Genomic DNA, 23083 nt, shown 5'->3' with positions numbered 1-23083 from the left:
CCAATAAAAAGAATATAAAAACAGAAGAAATATTGGAATAGATTCAGTAAAGAACATAAAAAAAAAAATTCTTTAAAAGATCCCTCCCTTCGAAGTTCCCCAGCTGTCCAGTGGTTAGGACTCTGTGCTTTCACTGCTTAGGGCCCAAGTTCAATCCCTGGTCAGGGAACTAAGATTCTGCAAAAAAAAGAAAAAAGAAAAAGAAACTTGTCCCAGTTGCTCCAGTAGAACCATTCCCAGTTTGGGTGGGTGGTGGTTTAGTCACTAAGTCATGTCTGACTCTTGTGACCCCATGGACTGTAGCCTGCCAGGCTCCTCTGTCCATGGGTTTCTCCAGGCCAAAATACTGGAGTGGATAGCCAGTCCCTTCTCCAGGGGATCTTCCTGACCCACGGATCGAACCCAGGTCTCCTGCATATTGCCAGTTCACAGGTGAGGAAATGGAGGCCCAGGTGGTCACAGGGTCCCTCCACTCCTTCCTTCTCTCTGGGGGTATAGCAGCTGCCACAGGCCAGTCATCCAGGACAGACAGGCAGGGAGCCAGGTTTCTGTGCCCAGGGAAGGATGTGGTTGTCTCTCTCTGTCTTCATGTGGCTCCCTCCTGACGGGCATCTCATGTCCCTAGTGAAATACTCGGCCCTGCAGACGCAATCCGCGGAGCCGCCGGCCCCTGAGCCGCCCCGGATCTGAGGAGCAGAGGATGCAAGGCCCCGCTCCGCTGGGCAGGCCGTGGGCACATGGGGCCGCCGCCAGAGACCCAGCTCCTTGTTTCATCTGGACCCATGGCTGCCACACCGCTCCTTCGATGTCATTGGCTTCTTGTCGTCCTCAGTTTCCCAGACATAGCTCTGGGTGTTTGTGAGTCTGGCTCGTGTGCCCACCCTGCCACTGGGCCCCCCAACAGGCTTGCTGCCCAAATCCGAGGCTGGCCCCACTGAAAGCCAGGGCCAGCCTCGGGTGCCCAGGGTTGATGCCTCCCTAGGCCACCCTGCTCCCAGGCCTTATCAAGCTGGGGAGGGGGAGACTGAGCAGAGGGAGGGCCAGAGGATGGGCAGGAGTGTGAACCCAGGGCCCTGTGGTCCCCTCCACGCTGCACTGACTCACCAGGTGGGTTTCTGGAAAGGTTGTGGGCAGGGGCCTGGCCGTGAGGAGTGTACTGGTGAGCGCCAGGAGACAGTGCGGGCACACACACCACACCCAGGGGGGTTTTATCTCCATTCCTCTTTCCACCTCCAGCCCTTACGCTGCTGGGCTCCCTGATTTTTCATTTACTGAAGTGCAAACTTGCATGTCACAGTATCCCCGTCTGGATGTGTAGGAATCTCCTGGATGTATGTGTAGGAAGCTGTGGCTCTCAGGCCCAATTCCCCTATGATGCCAGGGCATCGACGTGGTCTCCAGTCTGACATGATTAGTTTCAGGAATCACTTATTCTGTGGCATTGAGTTTTATACTGGGGCCGTGGAGGGTTCCCCACCCCGCTCCCATGTGTGTTCTTATTTTGGTAGCAGGAGCTACACATGACAGAATGAGCGTCAGAGCCTGAAATATGCCCACTGTCTGCTTGAAGATGTCTGTGGGAGGAGGGGAAGGGGCATGGTTTTGGTGTGGGCACTCATGTGACCTGGGCACACTCTGGTCATCCGCTGGCCTGCCTGTGATGGAGATTGCTTGGGGGCCTGGGGGCACCCAGACTGGAGGGTTATGTCTGTGGTGGGCTGGAGCCAGGCTGTCTTCCTGGAACTTTTCATCTGGGCCACGTGTGATCCTGATCTCCCCTGGGTGCTGCTGTCAGGCTGAGCTGGAGTCTAGAGCGCCTCTCCCCATTTATGGATGAGTTTGCAGTGTTAGAAAGCGCTTCTGGAAGCCTCATGTGAGTCTGCTTCACATGCTACAGGACGCCTGTGTGTGGACTCTTTTACATCCACCAGACTGGGACACGACAACTCTGACTTCTTAGGGAGACAGTTGACATCAGAACAGACCCTGCAGGTCAGACTGCGTGTGCCTCCCTCGTGTGTTCATGTTATGGAGAGTGTGTCATGGGCCCCGCATCATGCCCATGCCAGGGGGGCTCATGCCAGGCCGGCCAGATTGTGTGTGGCCAGGGGTGAGGAACATTGAGAAGACGGCTGGAAGTGAGCTGTGGAGGCAGTGCTGGTGAGCTCAGCCTGTTTCCAGCACCTCCCTGGCCTGCCCTCGTGGACTAATGTCCCCAGCCCTGACCGGTGCTGGGCTGGAGGCCACTCTGAAGGACTTTTGCATTGGTAGCCTGCTGTCACCTAAAGAGGGTGACATCAGGGCCCCGGAGTCAGGAGGGATCAGGGCAGCACTCATCACGTTAGGAGGGCCGCTCACCACCATTTGCAGGCACTTCAGAGAAAGACACAAGACAGCACTTATGCGTGGTAAGAGGCTCTCCCGGCCACCGAGAAGTTTGGCCGTTTATAGAGAAGTCACAGTCACAGTGGTGACTAGGAAGGGAGCCATGTGGCCTGTGGCATCCTCGGCGTGGCTGGGTGCAGTGCCCCCGGTGGGCCACCTTGGCTCTGCAGCAAGGCGCATCTTCTGGTGAAGACCCTGAAATCCTGTCGGTGATAAGAGTCAGTGCTCTCTGTGGATCCGTTTGCTCGGTACCACTGACTTGGGTTAAGAGAGACCCATCGTGCCCTTCCTTGTCTGTCTTAGTGCCCCTGCATTGAGCCTGGAGCCCAGTACCCAGCTCTGCGCTGGTGACTGGGGCATTGAAAGTCACTCAGCCATCCATTTGCAGAGCTCCCATCCTGGGGCCTGGGGCAGGGCATTGATGCTTGCTGATTCTTGGGAGCTCTCGTAGCTGTGTCCACCTGGAAGCTGTATTGACTGGCTTGGGCCTATCCCAGGTGGTAACGGAGGTAGCAAGTATGCTAGAATACTGACCATATCTAATTGCTATTAGTTTAACTGGGGGTGAAATGGGGGACTCAGTGTTTATAACAACTCTGAGCTCCTGAAGGATGGAGGCAGGGCACCCTAAGTGTCACCCAGAGAGTGGCACCAGGCCCACTGCCTTGGCTGCTTGGGGGTTAGTCCCAGTTCTCTAAGAAGCAGTGGAGACCGATGGCAGGATCCCATATACTTTTTCTTTGCTTGTGTTTGAGGATGAATTGTAAGCTCTCTCATGTTTGCATTAAACAAAGTGGAACCTTACCGATCCCTGGTTCTGCCGGTGTGAAGGCACGCCCTTTGTTAAGTGATGCTGGTTTTCCTAATTCATTATTATGGACCCAAAGGCCTTTCTTGAGAGGGTCAGGGTTCTGGCACTTCCCCTCATGCTGAGCAGCTTAGAGTCAGCCTTCCTGGTGTGGTCCCTGCATGACAGGGAGCTGAGGTCTGGAGATGTCATGGGGGTAGGGAGGCGCAGAGGCAGGCCCCTGACTCACGACTCCTGAGCCCACAGTGTTGTCTTCTTCAAAGAAAGCCAGTAGCCAGGGTCCACTCGGGTGACATGTGACTGAGCCATAGAAAGTGGAACAGGGCCAGGGTGTGCAGGCAGAGTGGTCTGCTGGAGGTAGAGCTGCCCTTGTCACTCCATGAGGAAGATATGGGGGCCGCTGGGAGGGTCTCACAGTGTGATGGCATTTTGTGCCGTACCAACCTTGTAGTAAAATAGCACCAAGTCCTCTAAACCAAGCCCCATGTGACTCTCCCGTGCAGAAGTTGTGGCCCTCCCAGCCTTGCTGCTCGGTGTCGCTGCTGGGGCCCCCACACCTGCATGGAGGACAGGGACATCAGGCCTTAGAAGGGGCCTTATATGCAGGGGCCAGCATGGTTTCATCCAGGCCTTTATAGCTCCCATAAAGGCCAGCACTCCCTCTGAAGACTCTGGGTGGGGACCCTGTGGCTCCCCATAAGTCTGTCCCATTTAAGCTCTAGGACTCAAGGCCTGGAAAGCTGGCCTGGCCTCCTCAGGGCCAAACCTGCCTCTCAGTGGGCTCCAGCCCTGTCCTCACATCTTTAGTGTTTTCTTAAGGTGTTGCCGATTTTAGAGTAGTTACCTATTTCAGCCAACACACTCAAGTCTTAGGGTGAATAGCATTTACCACTTAGAAAATGAATTAAATCATGTAAGAGTACTTTACATGTATTGACTGTGTTTGACACATAATAAATTTTTGTGTAAGTAAAATGGGCTTTCCTGGTGGCTCAGATGGTAAAGAATCTGCCTGCCAATGCAGGAGACCCAGGTTTGATCTCTGGGTCGAGAAGATCCAATGGAGAAGGGAATGGCAACTCCCTCCCATGTTCTTGCCTGGAGAATCCCCACGGACAGAGGAGCCTGGTGGGCTATAGTCCATGGGGTCGCAAAGACTTGGACATGAATGTTTACTAATTTTCCACAAGGGAAAAATTACCAAAAATAAAGACAACAAAAAAATGAGACCATGGAGCAAACATTATTTTAATTACAGATTGAAATACAGTGCATCAGATGAGGCAAATATCATACTGTACCAGTCTTTAAAAATCTGAACCATAAAGGTTTTACATTCTAGTACACTTAAATAAAACCAAGAAAGAATTGCTTACATAACAAAACTATATTTCAAGTTGTTTTAGAAACAGTTCTGTGCTAGGAAGACACAAAGGAAATGCTCTATTGTGCTGCTTTGAAACCAAATGGGAGCTTCTAGGGGTCCTCCTAGGGCCCAGCACGTGGAAGGGGGAGGGGTGGAGTGGGGCAGCTCCCTGCAGGTGCAGTCCCTGTGGCAGGCTAGCTGACCTTGACTTCTCTGGTTCTCACAAACATCATCCAGTCCACAACAAGGTTAGTGGTCTTAGTGCAGCGGGAGGATTATGTATAGATATTTCCAAGGGAAAAAATGGGTCCCTGTTTGTAAGAAATCCACATATCAATGAATAATCCAGCATACCCATTCATAAATAAGGTTTTAGCTATTCTGGAAGCAGGAATCAAAAGTTACATCAATTAAAATGCAGTTTAGAAACAAATTCCCCAGATGGTAAAAATGGAGACTTTTTTTAAGGTTATCAAATTGCATAGAATAAATATACCTTACAGATACCAGATAATTTTCTATAAGAATCAGAAGGTTCCAAGTTGAAAAACATCTATTCTCTTAAGTATTTAAGTGTAAAAAAATGTTTGTTTTCAAAACTAAGGTCAATATGGAGGGCTTTGGGTAGCATCCAGTAATTTGAAACCAACCAGATACTACCATGAAGTTGCACTCAGGTCTCCTCCACTCAAAGGCAAGCTTAATTCCTCCAGGGGGATGGGGTCTTGGGGGCTGGCGGGTATGGGCGCAGTGCTGGGCACAAGGAGGAAGAGGGCAGAATGCAAATGTGCAAGACTCTGACTCACCACCCAGAGCAGTTCAGAGCTCTAGTGCTAGTGGATGGAGCGTCTGATGGTCAATGAATGCCTTCTCAGACTCATGGAGTCCTGGAGCCCAGAGACAGAAGCTGTGAGATGGGCAGGAAAAGGCCCGAGAGGCTCTGAGACCAGGAAACTGAGGGAGGTGAGCACTCTGCTTTTGGCATCCAAAGTCACAGTGCCGTGGTGGCTTTAAAGTACCAAAATGCAGTGAAAAGAATAAACTGAGTTTGAAGGGATCTTGATGAAACAAGAACTATTACTTCAGACAGCAGGTAACAGGTGAGAGAAGACCCGCTTTGACAGTCAGCTGTCAGCAGTAGCAAGGGGGCAGGGGACAGGCGCCTGGGCTGCCTCAGGAGGCAGGTCCCACAGTCAGGGGAGGACAGGACACATGGTCCGAGGTGACCACATTCAAATGAACCACGTCAGAGTTTGCATGAGCTCAGCTTGACCGCTGCTCACCCAGTTCAGTCAAGCAGGTGTCTCCTTCGGTGACTAAACGTTGAAAAAAAAAAAAAAAGGACATAGGAAAATAAAGGTATGTTTCTCTTTTTAAAAAATACCTTATATGTACACACTGGTAACTGGTGCAGCAGGACTGCTGGCATGGGGAGATGGTGATGGTCTGTCTTCCCCAGCCAAGAGTTAACTGTCAGGCCCCAGGGTTTGGAGCTAAGAGCCGAAAGAGGCCCTGTGGCTGGCAACGCAGCCTTTAAAAGGGGGTAGTGGGTTGGTTTTTCACAAGGATGTCCCATCTTGAGCCTGAACCCTGCATTCTACTCGCCCAAGGGTCCCCCACGCGGCCCTGGGCAAGTGCTGGCAGGAGGGAAAGACGTGCTGATGCCACAACAGCACTGATGAGAGTGGGGGCCGTCCCCTAGCACAGATCCGTCACTGGTGGGAAGCGCCACCCAGACGAGGCGGGCACAGGGCTTCATGAGGAACGTCACAGGAGCCCCGCCTGGGCCACAGGGACAGCGGTGTCAGACTGACGTGTGCACGGGTGTCACTGAGTGCGATGGCGAGGAGCCCCGCTCCGACGAGGCTGAGGCGCGCGCTGCCACTTCCCGCTGCAGGTCCTCCACCCGCTTCTGCAGCTCTGCGCGGACGGCCAGCAGCTCCTTGAGGTTCTGGTGGGTGGGCGTCTGCAGGTGGAGATGCAGGTCAGCCCAGCCCCAGCCTCCTGACCCTCACCCCCCACCTCTGCCCAGGGGGCCAGGGGCCCGCCCTGGGAGTTGTGGCTTGGCTGAGGCATGGGGACTCCATTCTCCCTCCCAGGGGAGCCAGACCCCTGGAGGGGCCCAGGGCCGGGTGATCCCCTCTGGGCCTGAGCTGCCAGTTGGCAGCATGGACCTCACACTGCTGATGGAAAACCCTCCCTCCACCGTGAAACTGTGTTCGGCTTCATGAGCAAGAACAGGCACGAGCAGAAGGCCCTGGAGAGGGCAGTGCTGGGAGAGGGCCCGGGCCCCCGGCCCCTTGTCCGTGTTCACAAAACCTCTGGCAGCCTCACCAGCACCCCCGCCTTGCCTCACCCTCCTGGACCAGAGAGGGATGAGAGGGGCCTTACCAGGGTGGAGGTCCACCAGCCTGAAGCTTGGGGTCATGGCCCCCACATTCTGCACTCACCTCACAAGCTCTCATCATCACCTGCCACAGCCCTCGTCATCACCTGCCACAGCCCTTGTGAATCTCAGCAGACCGGGGTGGGCAGATTCACCAGCTGAGGGGGCACGGGGTGGGGGTCTGGGTAGCTCCCCCTTGGCCCCTGTCCATGATCTCCACAGAAGCCTCTAGCCTGGGTCCTGAGCCCCAGCCAGGCCCTGAGACGCCATGGACACCTTCCAGGTGCTTCTTCTTGCTGCCCTGAAGGTAAGACCCTGACCTTGTGTGGTCTGACCCCAGCCTGCCTCCCCTGCTCACCTTTTACTGGGCCCTGCCCCTACTCCCCTCCTTCATTCTCAAACCTCCCAGGTTTTGGCAGATGCCTTGCATTCACTGGCCCTTCTACCTGGAGCGCTCTCTCCTCTGACCCTTTTCACTCACACACTGGGCTTCATCCTGTAGGGACTAGCTGGGTGGGAGTCCTCTCGGAGACCCCATCCCTACTGGGCCTGCGTGTTTCATTGTGCCCTCCCCAGAGAGTCCGAGAGCTGTCCCATTAGGGATGTGAGTAGTGATCACCCCGGTGGAGGAAGAGGGGAAGCAGAGGACAGATGAAAAAGGGACTAGACTGAGTGACCATAGACATGAGCACATGAGAGAGATTCAAGACAGAGGGACAGGGACAACAGGGACAAGCAATTTGGCTAGGTGCGGTCAGGGAGGCACCTAGGTGTCTCCAACACAGTAGGGTGCTTGGGAAGCAGCCCGGAAGAGGCTTGGAGCTAACTCCTGACTTTGGCCCCAGGAAGGAGGGAGGGGGTGGTAATGTGGGAGTCTGATGGCAGAGACCACCCCCAAATAAGGAAAGTTGCCTTAGTTGCTGATTCTAGAAGCCGCTGGGGGGGTGGGCAAAGCTCCTCTCTTAGCCTTGGGCCTACCTGGTATGTCCCTGCTGTGGAGGACTGGATTCCACTTGCTTTGCAATCAAGTGGCCATTACTAACCACCCGCTATCGGGGTCAGAGAGAGGAGACCATGCAGGTGAGCACACAGCTTCACACCTGCCCAGGCTGAGACACTCATCTTACACCTCCATGCAGCCTTTCATTCTGTTTTCTCATCCACTGTGTTCATTTACAATAAAGCAGAGAAAATGCCCATCTAGGAGCCAGTCACCCAGTGCTGCCATGTATGAGAAGAAAGCCAAAAGGGTCCCAAAGGAAATAACACACAAGATGTCAGCAGGGCCCTCCTCCTCAGAGAAAAGAGGCTTGTCCCCACCACCTACCCTCTGTCTGGCCCAGCTCCCTGCCACCTCACTGGACACCAGCCTTCCTGCTGATCCCTGTGCCAGTCTCCATGGCCTCCCTCCTTGTTCCTGAACTGCGCTGCTAGAGGGAGCTTCCTGCAACCCCAAGGGTGGCTCCTGCAGCCCCCAGGATCAAGTCCAAAGGCGTGGACCTGCGCACCTTGGGCCTCCAACATCACCAAGGCCTGGCCCACTTCCCAACCTGCTCTGGGCCCAGGCCCTCCACTACAGGACTGTCACGGTGCTGACTTTGGCTGTGTGAGTTGGGAGTTGCATGAGGTGTGGGTGTCACCCACAGAGGGAAGGGGCCAGATTTGGGAACCATGCTTCTGAGGCAGTCTTTTGAAGGCCACGGCCAACTGTCAAGTGTCCACGTGCCATGGGACTAGTAAGAGGGGTGCTTCTTCATACAGGCATGAGCATAGGGACTGATGGCTTCCTGGCCACAAAATTGAAAACCTGTATTTACAATACTGACCACTGACGTTGTCTAACTATACTGTTAGGTTTTGTGGGAAAAGGGCTGAGACTATCTCCCTGGTTTCAGATATTCTTAATAAAAGAACATTTTACAACTCTTAATAAAAGTTGGTTTGTTTGCTACTCAAAACATACATTCAACCCAGGATCTGGGTGGGTGGTAGGTAGAAATGTGCTCCAGCCCCAGTGGTGCTCAGTGTCTGCGTCAGTGTGGACATGCTGGCTGCCCTCATCGCTCAGATGCGGGAAGCAGCTAGTGGCCTTATGTCCATGTTAAACATTTGCCTCATGCATGGTGACAGAAGCTGGGCCCTCAGAGGGGGTGCAGGGGAGGGGCAGAAAAGGTTCTCAGGGCATCGCCTGCCGGCATGGTGAGAGGCCAAGGGCAGGGAAAGAGTTCTGAGGAACGAGGCGGCGAGTGGGTAGGAAGCAGTAACTTAACAACTCTTCATCAGCTCTGTGCTTTCATATATTCTACACCACCATCTTTCCTTGGGCAGAAAGATGCGCTTTTTTCAAAATGAGAAAAACATACCTGAGGCCTCATTCGTGGATTCCATCGCACGTAATAGTTTACCCATAATTCCAAATGACTCAGACTAGCAACAGGATAGAGGACATGGTTCTCATAATTCACAAAGAAGGGATTAGAAAATTCATCCAGCTGGCTATTGATATATGACCATAAAGATACAGTCTTTGTAGATACATCCTGAAAACCAAACAAGGAATACAGTGAAAAAAAATTCAACTTTCCTTCATATCCTCAAGAGCTCGTATCAAGTAGAGAAAAGGACTTGAATAATGAAGTGAGTTCAAATGATAAAATCAGGAACATTTATTAAGCCCCACCCCACCCCGCTGTGTGCATGACCTAGAGGTGGAGCAGTCTCAAAAACATACTGCTGAGTGAGATGACATCTGGTGACTGTGACTATGTGAAGGCAGAACGAGAACTTTCTACCAATTGCAGGATGATGGTGCCCCTATTTAACAATACATTTTTTATTCTTTTTTGCAGCTTGCTCTTGTGACCCTTAATATTAAGGATCATAGGTAAATTTACAGATAATATTCCTTTCACTGGAAAGTCATGACTATCTGAGGGTAAAGCCTTACCTCCCAATTTTACAGTACATTGTCAAAATAACAAAATGGTGAGGCCAGGAGTGCTTTCCACCAATCTGCTGACTACTCCCCAAGTTATCTAGACAGAGGAGATTCAATTAGGACTGTTTCATATTTTATATGTATAAGAAACAGCAGCAATATTTCAAGGAACCCCAAATAGCCAAAACAATCTTGGAAGAAAAGAACAAATATGGAAATCTCACACTTCCCAATTTCCAAACTTACTGCAAAGCTGCAGTAATCAATACAGGTGGTATTGGCATAAGATGGATAGACATCAATGAAACAGAATAGAGAGTACAAACTGTCACATTTATGGTCAACTGATTTTCAACAAGGATTCCGAGAAAATTCAATGGGAGACTGTTTCAACAAACAGTGCTAAGAAAACTGGATAAAGGTTCGATGCATGAGACAGGGTGCTCAGGGCTGGTGCACTGGGATGACCCTGAGGGACGAGATGGGGAGGGATGTGGGAGGGAGGTTCAGGATGGGGAACACATGTACACCTATGGCTGATTCATGTGAATGTATGGCAAAAACCACCACAATATTGTAAAGTAATTAGCCTCCAATTTAAAAAAAACTGGATAACCACATGCAAATAAGTGAACCCTTACCTCCTGCCACATACAAAAAGTAACTCAAAATCGATTATATACCTAAACATAAAAGCTAAAACTATAAAATTCTTAGAAGAAAACACAGGCTTAAATTTTCATGACCTTGGGGTTAGGCAATGAAATCTTTGATAAGTTAGACTTCATCAAAATAAAAAACTTGTGTGTTTCAAATAACACTACCAAAAACGTGAAATGACACTGCACAGAGTAGAACAAAATATTTGCAAACCATATCTGATAAGGAACTTGTACATATAAAGAACACATAAGAAACTCTTCTCACTCAATAATAAAATGACATGTGTGCATGCTGAGTTGCTTCAGTCATGTCCAAGTCTTTGTGACCCCATGGACTGTAGCCTGGCAGGCTCCTCTGTCGAAGGGATTCTCCAGGCAAGAATACTGGAGTGGGTTACCACGCCCTCCTCACAGATAACTCAAAAATGGGCAAAGGATCTGAAGAAACATTTGTGCACAGACATATATAGATGGCCAATAAGCACGTGAAAAGATGCTCAGTATCATTAGTCATCAGAGAAACACACATGAAAATCATGATGAAATACTCCTTCACACCCACTGGGATGGCTAGAATCAAAAAGATAAACAATAACAAGTGTTTAAAAAGATGTGAAAACAGGACCCTAAGACATCATTACTTAGGGTAAATGTAAAATGTGGCAACTACTTTGGAAAAAGTCTGGTGGTTCCTCAAAGGGTTAAGCATAGAGCTCCTGGGTGTCTACCCAACAGAAGTAAAAGCATATGTCTTCACAGAACCTTGAACATGAACATTCATAGCAGCAGTATTGGTAAGAACCCAAAGTAGAAACAACCCAAATGTCTATCTGCTAATGACTGGATAAACAAATGGTGGTCTCTCCATACAGTGGAATATTATTCACTCATAAAAAGGGGATGAGGCACTGGTATATGCTAATTATCCATGATCTTTGAGAACAGTATGCTTAGTGAAATAAGTCAGACACAGGAAGACAAATACTGTATAATTCAGTTTATATGAAATATCCAGAAGAGGTGAATCCCTAGAGATCGAAAATAGATGAGTAGTTGCTGGGGCTAGGGGGAGGGGGATTGGGGAGTGTCTGCTATTGGGTACGGGCTTTCTTTTTTGGGGGGACGAGAATTTTAAGAAATTAGATGGTGGTGATGATTACACACTGAATATACTAAAGACCACTGAATGGTCCACTTTAAAGGGATTAATTATATGGTATGTAAATTATATCTCAAGAGAGATGATTTTTTAGACTACATTTTGATTTAAAAAAAAGATAAGACCAAAAGAGTTTAAATTCAACATATGAACTATATTCTTCTGTTGATTTTTTTTTCTTTAAAAACAGCTTTATTATGCTGGAGAGGGTGTGGAGAAAAGGGAACCCTCCTACACTGTTGGTGGGAATGCAAACTAGTACAGCCACTATGGAGAACAGTGTGGAGATTCCTTAAAAAATTGCAAATAGAACTACCTTATGACCCAGCAATCCCACTGCTGGGCATACACACTGAGGAAACCAGAATTGAAAGAGACACATGTACCCCAATGTTCATCGCAGCACTGTTTATAATAGCCAGGACATGGAAACAACCTAGATGTCCATCAGCAGATGAATGGATAAGAAAGCTGTGGTACATATACACAATGGAGTATTACTCAGCTGTTAAAAAGAATTCATTTGAATCAGTTCTGATGAGATGGATGAAACTGGAGCTGATTATACAGAGTGAAGTAAGCCAGAAAGAAAAACACCAATACAGTATACTAACACATACATATGGAATTTAGAAAGATGGCAATGACGACCCTGTATGCAAGACAGCAAAAAAGACACAGAGGTGTATAACGGACTTTTGGACTCAGAGGGAGAGGGTGGGATGATTTGGGAGAATGGCATTGAAACATGTCTACTATCATGTAAGAATCGAATCGCCAGTCTATGTCCGACGCAGGATACAGCATGCTTGGGGCTGGTGCACGGGGATGACCCAGAGAGATGTTATGGGGAGGGAGGTGGGAGGGGGGTTCATGTTTGGGAATGCATGTACACCCCTGGTGGATTCATGTCAATGTATGGCAAAACCAATACAGTATTGCAAAGTAAAATAAAGTAAAAATAAAAATTAAAAAAATAAAAAGAAAATACCTAGACAGCCTAAGGAGAAGTTGGTATTCTGAGCCACTGGCATTAGAATAACAGATAAAATGATCCCAGGATGTTTTCTTCAGATGCTCCCTCAGATGCAGCCCCTTCCTAATTGCACATGCAACCTTTACAAATATCTATATGATGATTCTACATTGTGTTATGATTTATTTGTCTGTGTTATTCACAAGTACATAGCAATATATGCCCAGTGTGGACTATATGCTCAAAATACTTGTTGAATGAATAAACTAATTTTTAAATACCAAGAAAAAAAATAAAAAAATAAAAACAGCTTTATTGAGGTAAGTCATATGCCATTGAATTCAGTCTTTTTAAATTCCTATAGGCCTGTAGGAATGTGGATTTCATCCTGACGTCAGTGGGAAGCCACAGGGAGGTTTCAGGCAGAGGCCCAGAATATGATGGGACTGAAGTTGGGGAATGCCCATCTGGTTACTGTGTTTGGATTGAGTGTGGAGGTCAGAAATGCAGGGAGCCAAGCTCACTTCTGGGTAGCTGCCTTAGTCCAGATGTAAGATGGGGTTGGGGAGCTTCAACATGCTTGGAGCAGTGAGAAGCGGCCAGATTATAAATCCATCCTGGGGACAGGGCTGCCAGCACTCACTGAGGGACTGAATGTGGCAGCTGGGGTGGATGGGCAGAGGTGGTACTGAGTGGTGGGATGCAAAAGAGAGAGGAACAGGAAAACAGCATTTAGATCCCTGAGATGGACGAAGTCACCTAGACAGAGAACAAGAGGAGGACCAGGGCCTGTCCAGGTGACTCCAAGTTTAGAGATGGATTAAAAGGGAAAAGACTGAATGGGGAAGGCCAGCGAGGTTGGGGAGAACCACAGAGGGTGTGGGGTGAGGGAGTCATCAGCTGTGGGGAGGCTGCTAAGAGAAGGGGAGGTGGGCACTGGGGACCTGCTCTTTTCTCCTAAGTTCTCGAATATTCCACCAGGCAGAAGTCCTTTTCTCTGAACCAGAGGACACTCTTGAAACTGCCTTCTCCCAATGCTTCCTCACTTTTGATCATCTCTGTCTTTTATCCCTAAGTGAGGAGAAAAGGAAGAAGTAAATCTAATGGAGAAGCTTGATGGAAAGCAAGTTGAGCTTGCTACCTTGAGAGAAGGGGCTAGAAGATTAGACACATGCACTGGGGCTGGTGAACCCTGGGAGGGCGTTTAGTGCCAGCCCTCCATTTACAGACAACTGAGGGTGAGGCCCAATGTCCTCTCCATTCAGCCCCCTTTCTACAGTGGCATGTAAGGGACAAGGCCCTCCAGCAGTCAGGAAAGCCAGGGGATATAATACACTTACCTCTTTGAGTCGTTGCTGTTCACAGTTGCACAAGAAAGTCCCAAAGAGACAACTATAAAGGTGATCCAAAATTGTAATCAAGAAGAGTTCATTAAACTCGAATGCTGAAGGAAACTTAAATGGAGAGAGAAATAAGGTTTAGTTTTGAAGTTCAAATTCTAGAACAAACTGGTCAAAGGCTGCTAAGCTACAACTTGGAATATAGTCAAACATGAGAAGGAAAATTGGCCCATGTAGAACTTAATTAGCTATAGTTTCCAGTTCAAGCTTATAGGTCTGGCAGAGAAACAACCTGAAGCAACAAAAACTGGTGTGCTTTTCAGTGCCTAAAAAAGCTTACGGGGCTTCCATTTCTTGCCATGATGATAGAAGAGCCTGCATTCAGCCTTCTGCCAGAAACAACTAGCGAGTGGGACACTTGGCAGGGCCATGGGACTGTGATGACTCCCTGGCCTAGAATGGAAACCAGTGAGATAAGTCCTACTGTTGTCCTAGCTTCCCCTTTGGGGGCACATTCTGAGTGAAGAAAGTTGGGGGGGGGCGCAGTTCCAGGGAAGCGATTCAAGAAGAAATACAATGTCTTAGCAGTATATAACGTAAAAGGGGTAACACCACATGACCAAGTGGGGTTTGTCTCAGGAATGCAAGGCTGGTTTAAGATTTGAAGATCAAGGTTACTAAAAAAATCTATTATAGTAATTCACTATATTGTGGCTCAGCTGGTAAAGAATCCACCTGCAAAGTGGGAGACTTGGATTCAGTCCCTGGGTTGGGAAGATCCCCTGGAGAAGGGAAAGGCTATCCACTCCAGTATTCTGGCCTGGAGAATTCCATGGACTAATAAGTCCATGAGGTTGCAAACAGTCAGACACGAATGAGTGACTTTCACTTTTACTATACTAACAGAACACGGAAGAAAACCACATGATGCTCTCAGTTGCCATCTTAGCTTATTCTTCATGGGACTTAGCACAATTACAGCAAAAATGACCATTGCCAAGAGGTTCTAGCCAGTAGCTGACATTTAGTAGCCATGATAGAGATGCTCTGCAAATGGTAACAACAGTCCTAGCAACAGGTATGTACTGGGAGCTGACCTTGTACCAGAATTCTAATTTAAAAACATGCTGAAATATTCATCACCTATTCAATGAAGCAAGGCCAGTTAGAACAAAACCAAATAGAACTACTCAGCATTTTTGTGTCAAGTGTACTTTAAAGATCTGTTCCCTAATCAGAGATGCTTGCATGCTATTGCAACTAATTATGTCATCTGTAGGGTGACAACCAGGGTCACCAATAGAAAGTTTATTTTTGAAGTTTATCTTTAGTACTTTACTAGGCCAGAGACAAGCTTCTCAATTAGAAACAATGGTCAACACAGGTCTGTCCAGACTTCATCAAAAATTGTTCTTTTCCTCACTAGGCAAGCAGAAGTTCTGCTCAGCTGCCCTAGATTAAGACTTGTCTCTCTCTACATTAAGGACTGCTTTCAGAGAAACACACAACTCTCTTCTAGGGAGCCCCATGAAAATACCACTTCTTTAGAAATCTCTGGAAACTAGCTATGGATATTGTTCTAATGTTCTTAGAGGAACTAAATCAATGATGAACTAAATCAAATAAATCAGGCCAAAATGTTAAATATAGCTCCTGGTTAATCCTGTCTCAGTCTTTAAGGTTGCTCCTTGCAACTCTGTAAATGGCCTCACCTTCCAAATGGCTGTCTTTTAAAAGGCCAAGTACATTGTGTCAATTCTTCCTAGTATTTTTCCATGAAGCTTGGTTATATTAATAAGTTATTGGCACCAAGAAATTTATGAATTTTAAGCAAAATATAAGTTATGTATATTCTGAAGCTTTATTAAATAAAGGATAAAAATTGAAGGCCTGTATTTCATTTTCAAACATTTAAAAATATACATTTACCAATAGCACAGCAGAGCTTCTACTGACATATTTTTGAAGTCATATGAGTCTTTATTCCTAACCCTGAGCCCGCAATCTGGATCTTGGAACTTGGTTCAGGGTGTTCTGTCACCACCAACCGCAAGCCTTACTCTGGTCAAATGGTGGGGAGCAGGTGTGGGAGGTCAGGGTGGGTGGGCTCAGCCCACGCCCTTCAGCACCCACATCTACTCAAGTTAGCTCAGAAGTGCTCTTCACTTTCAAAGGGCACAGTGGCGGGAAATATTCCATCAGCATCAGCGGAAGTACCGACCTCTAGAGTGATAACAAATAAAAGAGTAAGCCTCTGGGATTCACTGTTGTTTTGGACTCTTCTGGAAGCTATACCATATACTTTAAAAAGTGTGGTCTCAAAAACCCATAGAAATCCATAATGAAATTCTGCATCTCTTGAAGGACAAAAACAATGATTAAACTGATCCAAAAGGGTAAAAAAGTCTGTTCAACTGGGGTTATTGCAGAATGTCTTTGAGACTGTTGTTTAGAGTCCTTCAATTACTTTTCCCCTCAATTCCTTTGATATCAGTTTGTGCACACAGACTAGCTCAGTTTATTCTGATGTGTCTAAAAACGTTACACTGACATAGCTGATTTAGCATTAGGAAACCTAAAAATAAGTTAATCTTGTCACATTAATGCAACTTTTCTAACAAGCTGCATACCTCATTCACTTGTCAATTTAGATAACGATAGTTAGACTGATCATTGATGTGCCTCATTCTAACAATTTTAAAAGAAATTAATTATACAAATTTCATGGACAGAATCTTAAAGCTGTAAGAGGCATCTGAAATCTTCTAACCCAAACCTCTCATTTTCTTAAAAATTCAGTAAACGTTACAAAAATTATATAGATTAGACATGAAAATAGGTACTAAGCAATATGAATAATGGAAGTCAGTTTGAAGATATTTCACACACACTTAGTCTAGGCTTTTGGGAGGAATAAGCTACTTCACATTCACAAAATTTGGGCTGATCCCTTCAGAAACATCAGAATTATCTTCTGTGTTCAGCCATTTTATGTAATTTTTCTAAAACTTATTTCATACCTTCTAATCTTAACCTGAAGGAGAAGGCAATGGCACCCCACTCCAGTACTCTTGCCTGGAAAATCCCATGGATGGAGGAGCCTGGTGGGCTGCAGTCCATGGGGTCGCTGAGGGTCGGACACGACTGAGCAACTTCACTTTCACTTTTCACTTTCATGCATTGGAGAAGGAAATGGCACCCCACTCCAGTGTTCTTGCCTGGAGAATCCCAGGGACGGTGGAGCCTGGTGGGCTGCCGTCTATGGGGTAGCACAGAGTCGGACACGACTGAAGTGACTTAGCAACAGTAGTAGCAGTAGTCTTAACCTGAATGTAACCATCATCTACTTTTGTTGCTGACTTGGCATCAATACAAATAGCCAAGTACATGGTACTACAAAACAGTCAGACTTCAGGCCAGCCTCCATGCCTTTTGAGTATGTGTTTGCCATTACCTGTTACTCATACCATCGGGTGCCTACCTCTGAGACCAGCCCTCTTTCCATGCCCCAGCCCTCTAGCTAATTGGGTGCTTTGAATCAGCTGGGAGCTGGCACTTAGATAAGGCAAGAGCCCAGTCAGCTTGGGGAAGCTAGCTTTAAAACAATCAGCCTCAGTATGCTGTTCTAAGGGAGGGCCTGAGGACTCTGTAAAATTTACTTTGGCTGCTTAGACCACCACCCCACCGCAGTTTTTCTCGAATTGCCATTCTCTCGTGATCCCTGGTACTCTAGCAGCACTGCCTGGGAGCTTGTTGGGAATGCAGAGTCTCAGGCTCTTCCTTGGACCCACAAATCAGAACTGTGTTTTGGTAAGACTTCAGGGGATCTGTGTGCGCCATGAAAGTTGAGCAGGATCCCTGGAGGGCTTCTGAAACAGAGTGCTGCCCGCCACCCAGTGTTATAGGTCTGGGGCAGGGCCTGAAAACCTGCATCTCTCAGTACCCGGGAGGCTGAAGCTACTGGCCTCAGGACTGCACCAGGAATCACTTGCCAGGGTTCCTGGTCCTCTCAGAAGCACCTGGGGTACTTTTAAGCAGCGCACACACCCAGGCCTCTGCCCAGGCCCAAAGAAGGGTCTCCAGGGCTGGGGCTCAAGCAAGTTCATCTTTGCTAGAAGATGGTCCTCTCCACGTGCCTGAAGCAGCCAAGGCCAGACCTCCAGCTCAACAGGAAGGCAAGAGCCCAGGCCATGCTTTACTATCCTCCCTTCCCCATACTCCCATCCAAGCAGGTGCTTGGGGAGGGCTCTGCCTTTTGTTTACTTTCTCCCTCCCACCACATCTCTGCCTCTGTTTCTGTTTCCCTCCTTTCTCTCTCTTTGGCACGCTGGCCTCACTCTCTGACTCTGATTCTAGGTCCATTTCTCTGGCACCACATCCTATGATGAGGATCAGATCCTAAGCTCAGGTTCTGATGTTGGGGATGAGGGAAGAAACAGCACATATCTTCTGGCTGAGTAGCTTGGGGAAGGGGGACCCCTGCATGGGTAATGAATGAAAGGACACTCGGCAGCCTCCCATCTGCCCCTGGCCCTGGGACACTCCCTTCCCTCCACACCGAGGGGTGGGAGGGGCTGTGGCCTGGGGCTGGGTATGGAGGGTACTGGATTCCCTGGTCTCCACCCCTTTGTTCAGTCACATCCCCATTTCCAACACTTGGGAATCTTCCAGCACCTGCTTGGCAGGGGTCTACACATGCTCACCCTGACAGAGGGGGCAGGTAAAAGAAAGAGTAGGACGGAGGGCAGGGGCAGCTGCTGGACAGCATGACTGACCAAAAACCATATGCACAACAAAAGCACCTTTTGGTATAAAGTTGGTTGTTTCCAATTTTATGCTTATATTTCCAAGTCATTAGAATCGAACTGAGTTAAATAACAAAAGGGGTCATATTTAATACACACACACAATCTTCACTTTAAATGAACATGAAATTAAAGTTTGTCTTCAACTTTTAAGATTATGTTTGGATCAGGGTATAAAGGTCAGAAATGGACTTGAAACCTCTCACCTGTCTCGTCATTTGCCAGACACAGTCAATAAACTGAAGGAATATAGGGGATCGGTCAGCATCTGCATGGTTGTCATTGCCATGGCCCACGCGCTGAAGAGAATCAAGAGGTTAAACAATTTAATGTATGCCATGGTCCTCTCAGAAGTCACTTTAAATTGCCTAGTGGCAAGAAGCATGTCTCTTTTGTATGTCCCAAGGCCCAACAGAATTCCTGGCACATAAAGGGCTCTCAGAAATGTTCATTGCACTGAAATGACTTCCATTACTTTTAGGAAACAAAATTTCAGTTTACATGTTGATTGTTTTATAATTTTGCTTTAATATAGTTGAGATCAACAAGTTATAAGCAAATGGCCGGTCAACTTTGCACTCCAAGTGATGGGGTCAACCCCAGCCACCACACTGAGTGCTCCGTGTCAGCCTGGGATGGCAATTAGCAGCTCACAGAGCACATTATGATGGTCATTTTCTCCACAAGTGTAGTTTTCCTCCCCCATTTTTCACAAATGTCAGAAAGTCTGAGAATCAAAATAACGATTAACAGTCTACAAGTTTAAGCCAATTCAGCATGACTCAGACAATCTCAAAATCTCACTCTTGAAATGCAAATATTACCTTGCAGCAGGCCAGGTAATATCTCTGAATTTTTATTCTTCCAAGTTTTAAGATATAATGGACATCCAGCATTGTATGTCATACTTTTAAATTTTTTTGAAGCTATTAATAGATTCATATTAAAAGGTAAAAGATAATTTCAAATACATAAACAGGACTGACAAAAACACTGGAAATGTCAACTTAAAAGACCACCCAGGAGTGAGCATTCTAACAGAAACTTCAAGTAATTTGTTGACTAAGCAAAAGGATGAGAAAGTTATGAAGATACAAGGCAATCACCACACAGGAAGAGTGACAAATACTGGGCCTATGAAACCACCACCAGCCAAGACAGAAAAAGAAATGACCAAGTCAACAATGAACATCTCAGAGGAAGTGTATTGCCTTCTTTTTTAAAAAAGACAGTTTAATTGTAAGTGAAATATGCATAAGAAATTTACCATCGTAACCATTTTAAGTGTATAGTTTAGTGGCGTTAAGTACATCACACTGTTGTACAGCCATCACCAGCATCTGTCTCCAGGAGTTCCAAAACAAAAACTAGCTGGCTGACTCCCAGCTGCTGGGAGTAGGCTCACCTCAACAAGGCAGTTATAAGAAGGAAATCATCTTTTAGTAAGTTGTCTGGACTAATATATGAAGGACATTACAGAATTGAAGTGTTGATATTTAAGCATTTATATTCTCTTTCTAATAGCCATATGATCTTTTAGAGTAAGAACCAGAAGTCAGTTTTGTTTACTGGATTTTTCTTAATAGCTAGTATAATTCACAATTATGGACATTTAAGAAAGTTACTACACTTGCAAATGATTGACTCCCTATTCCCCTCCCCCAGTCCTTGGCTCCCCTCATCTTCCTTTGTCTCTACAGATTTGACTGCTCTAGATACTACATATGCACAGAATCATGCAGTTTGTCCTTTTGCACTGGCTTCTTTCCTTTAACATAATGTCCTCATAGTTCATTCACATTGTAGCTGGTGTCAGAATTTCCTTCCCTTTGAAAGCTAAATAACATTCCACTATGTGGATAGACCACACTCTGTTTACCCCTTCATCTGTCGATGGACACTAGGTTGCTTCCACCTTTGGGCTATTAGTGAATTGTGTTGCTATGGACATGAGTGTGCAAATAAGTGTTTAAGTCTGTTTTCACTTCCTTGGGGTATATACTCAGAAGCAGAATTGCTGGATCATATGGCAACTCTATTTTTAATTTTTTGAGGCACTGCCATACTGTTTTCCAAAGTAGCTGCACACGTTGCCATATTTCTGTACTTCTCTATAATTTGTGGAAACTGCCCCTGTATTTAAGGCACATGGGGAAGTTTTGCACTGACAGTTCACAATTTAAGATTTGTTCTTTCCCTTAATAGACAGGCACTGAACTCTTATAGTGCATGCAAGGCACGCCTCCTCCCAGCCCTCAGGATTTCAGGCAGTTTGATGGTATCCAGTAGAGGTACCTGGAGTATACCAAGACACATGGGACACAGCATCTGTGCTAAATCAATAATTCACTTGTGGTCTAGTCACAGGAGAAGACCTGTAAATAACAACAAAAAAAAAGTGTGCCTGGAACTTCCTAGTATGAAATGGGTGTGGTGGGGCCATGGAATAAGCCAGCACCCCAGGATGGGCTGTGAGAGCGAGCTGGGTGGGACAGTCATGAGGCACAGCCCTGGTGGGAGCTTCTTTTGAGATAAAGCTTGAAAGACAAGTTTCTGACTGGCCAGGGGTAGATTCTATTAGAAGAAGTGCGGGGGGGGGGGGGGAGGGAGAGTGAGGATGCCATAAGTAGAGGGACACGGTTGAGACAAGGGAGGAAATCTGGGCACAGAAACACCAGGTATGTGTGTGCACAGACGAAAGGCAGCGTGAAGACACGGCAAGAAGGCAGCCATCTACAAGTCAAGGAGAGAGAGCTATCAGGACACACCAACCCTGACAGAACCTTGATCTTGGCCTTCCAGCCTCCAGAATGCAGACAATAAATTCCTGTTAAGCCACCCAGTCTTGTGCTACTTTGTCTGGAAAAATCTTATACACCAGTGTTCACAGCAGCATTATTCACCAAAAGGTAGCAACAACCCAAATGTCCATCAACAGGTAAATAAACAAAATGCAGTATATCCACACAATGGAATTCAGCCACAAAAAGGAATTAAAATTTGATAGATGCTATAACATGTATAAGCCTTGAAAACACTGTGCTTAGTGAAATAAGCCAGTCATAGAGAGACAAATAATGTATGACTCCACTTATGTCAGAATTTAGAGTAGGCAAATTCAGGGAGATGGAAAGCAGATTAGTGGGTGTGAAAGGGAGAGGAAATGAGGAATGACTGCTTAATGTGTACAGGGTTTCCTTTCGTACGTGATGAAAATGTTTTGGAACTACAGAGAGATGGTGGTTGCACAACACTGTGAAAGCACTAAACAACACCGAACTAATATTTTAAGATGGTTGATTCTATGTTATATGAATTTTACCTCAATTTTTAAAATTTAAAAAAAAAGGCATACTGACACGGAAAACAAAGACTGCCCTACCAGAGATATATTAATACAATGCTGATGTCTATAGTATTCTCTCATGGCAATTCAGTTCTCAGAGCACAAAGCCCTCGTGTATGTGTATCTGTGTGTGTGTATGAGACATGTGATATGCATGCGCATATGATGGAACAACAAACAGTGAAACGTGCACCTCACCATCTCAACTCACCAGTGCAAACCTATGTCCAAAGCTTATCCACTCCTTCTCTATGAGAGCCTCGAATCCTTTAATGGTGCGGTAATAACTGTCCAACATCAGCATGGCCAGAGACGTCAGCTGAGCTGTTCGGTCCCAGCCATCACTGCAGTGCACCACGACTGAGGTCTTCCCGGATTCTACTTTATCAGCAATTCTTACTGCCCCAGCAAGAAGCATCTTCAAAAAAGAAGGCACATTAAATCAGGCAACATTTAATTTCCATTACAGCAAAAAGTCCCCTGGTGGCTCAGTGGTAAAGAATCCGTCTGCCAATGCAGGAGTCCTGGGTTTGATCTCTGGGTTGGGAAGATCCCCTGGAGAAGGGCATGGCAACCCACTCTGGTATTCTTGCCTGGAGAATCCCATAGACAGAGGAGCCTGGTGGGCTACAGTCCATGGGGTTGCAAAGAGTTGGACAAGACTTAGTGACTAAACAACAACAAGAACAACAGAGCAAAAATAATTCTGTGGTAAACACTGGAAGTTCAAGTCAATAAACAAACAATGGAATCAATTTAAGAATCACTAGGAAACAGTATCCTGGTGGAGGTGGGGGCAGAAACTTACATTAAGGAAAAACTACACTAGTAAATAGGGTCCTTTACCAAAGGGCCACAAAATACTTTAAAAACCTGATGTGAGGAAACTATTATCCCTTTCTATTATGTCAA

At 46.8% G+C, this 23083-nt stretch overlaps 2 protein-coding genes across 7 annotated transcripts in view; one reads left to right on the top strand and one right to left on the bottom strand.

Moving 5' to 3' along the window:
- The window catches only part of CD99L2 (CD99 molecule like 2), a 61828-nt gene extending 57660 nt beyond the window's left edge, over positions 1-4168 (top strand). The window contains exon 10 of the mRNA XM_018044584.1: positions 626-4168. Within this exon, the coding sequence (XP_017900073.1) occupies positions 626-690 (65 nt within the window). The 3' untranslated portion in view covers positions 691-4168. The remainder of the gene's footprint in view (positions 1-625) is intronic.
- Positions 4169-4422: 254 nt separating this feature from the next.
- Positions 4423-23083, bottom strand: part of MTMR1 (myotubularin related protein 1) — a 60937-nt gene continuing 42276 nt past the window's right edge. For 5 of the 6 annotated variants that reach the window (XM_018044585.1, XM_018044587.1, XM_018044588.1 and 2 more), the window contains 5 exons: positions 22383-22589; positions 19032-19124; positions 14021-14134; positions 9309-9485; positions 4423-6525 (listed from right to left, as the gene is read on the bottom strand). In XM_018044585.1, the coding sequence (XP_017900074.1) occupies positions 6364-6525; positions 9309-9485; positions 14021-14134; positions 19032-19124; positions 22383-22589 (753 nt within the window). In that variant the 3' untranslated portion in view covers positions 4423-6363. Of the gene's footprint in view, positions 6526-9308; positions 9486-12621; positions 13752-14020; positions 14135-19031; positions 19125-22382; positions 22590-23083 lie in introns of those variants that run through there. The other variant, XM_018044589.1, reaches the window with a different exon arrangement.

Source organism: Capra hircus, unplaced genomic scaffold (genome assembly GCF_001704415.2).
Source record: "Capra hircus breed San Clemente unplaced genomic scaffold, ASM170441v1, whole genome shotgun sequence".
Taxonomy (NCBI): Eukaryota; Metazoa; Chordata; class Mammalia; order Artiodactyla; family Bovidae; genus Capra; species Capra hircus.
This window is presented reverse-complemented; position numbering and strand designations above follow the sequence as displayed.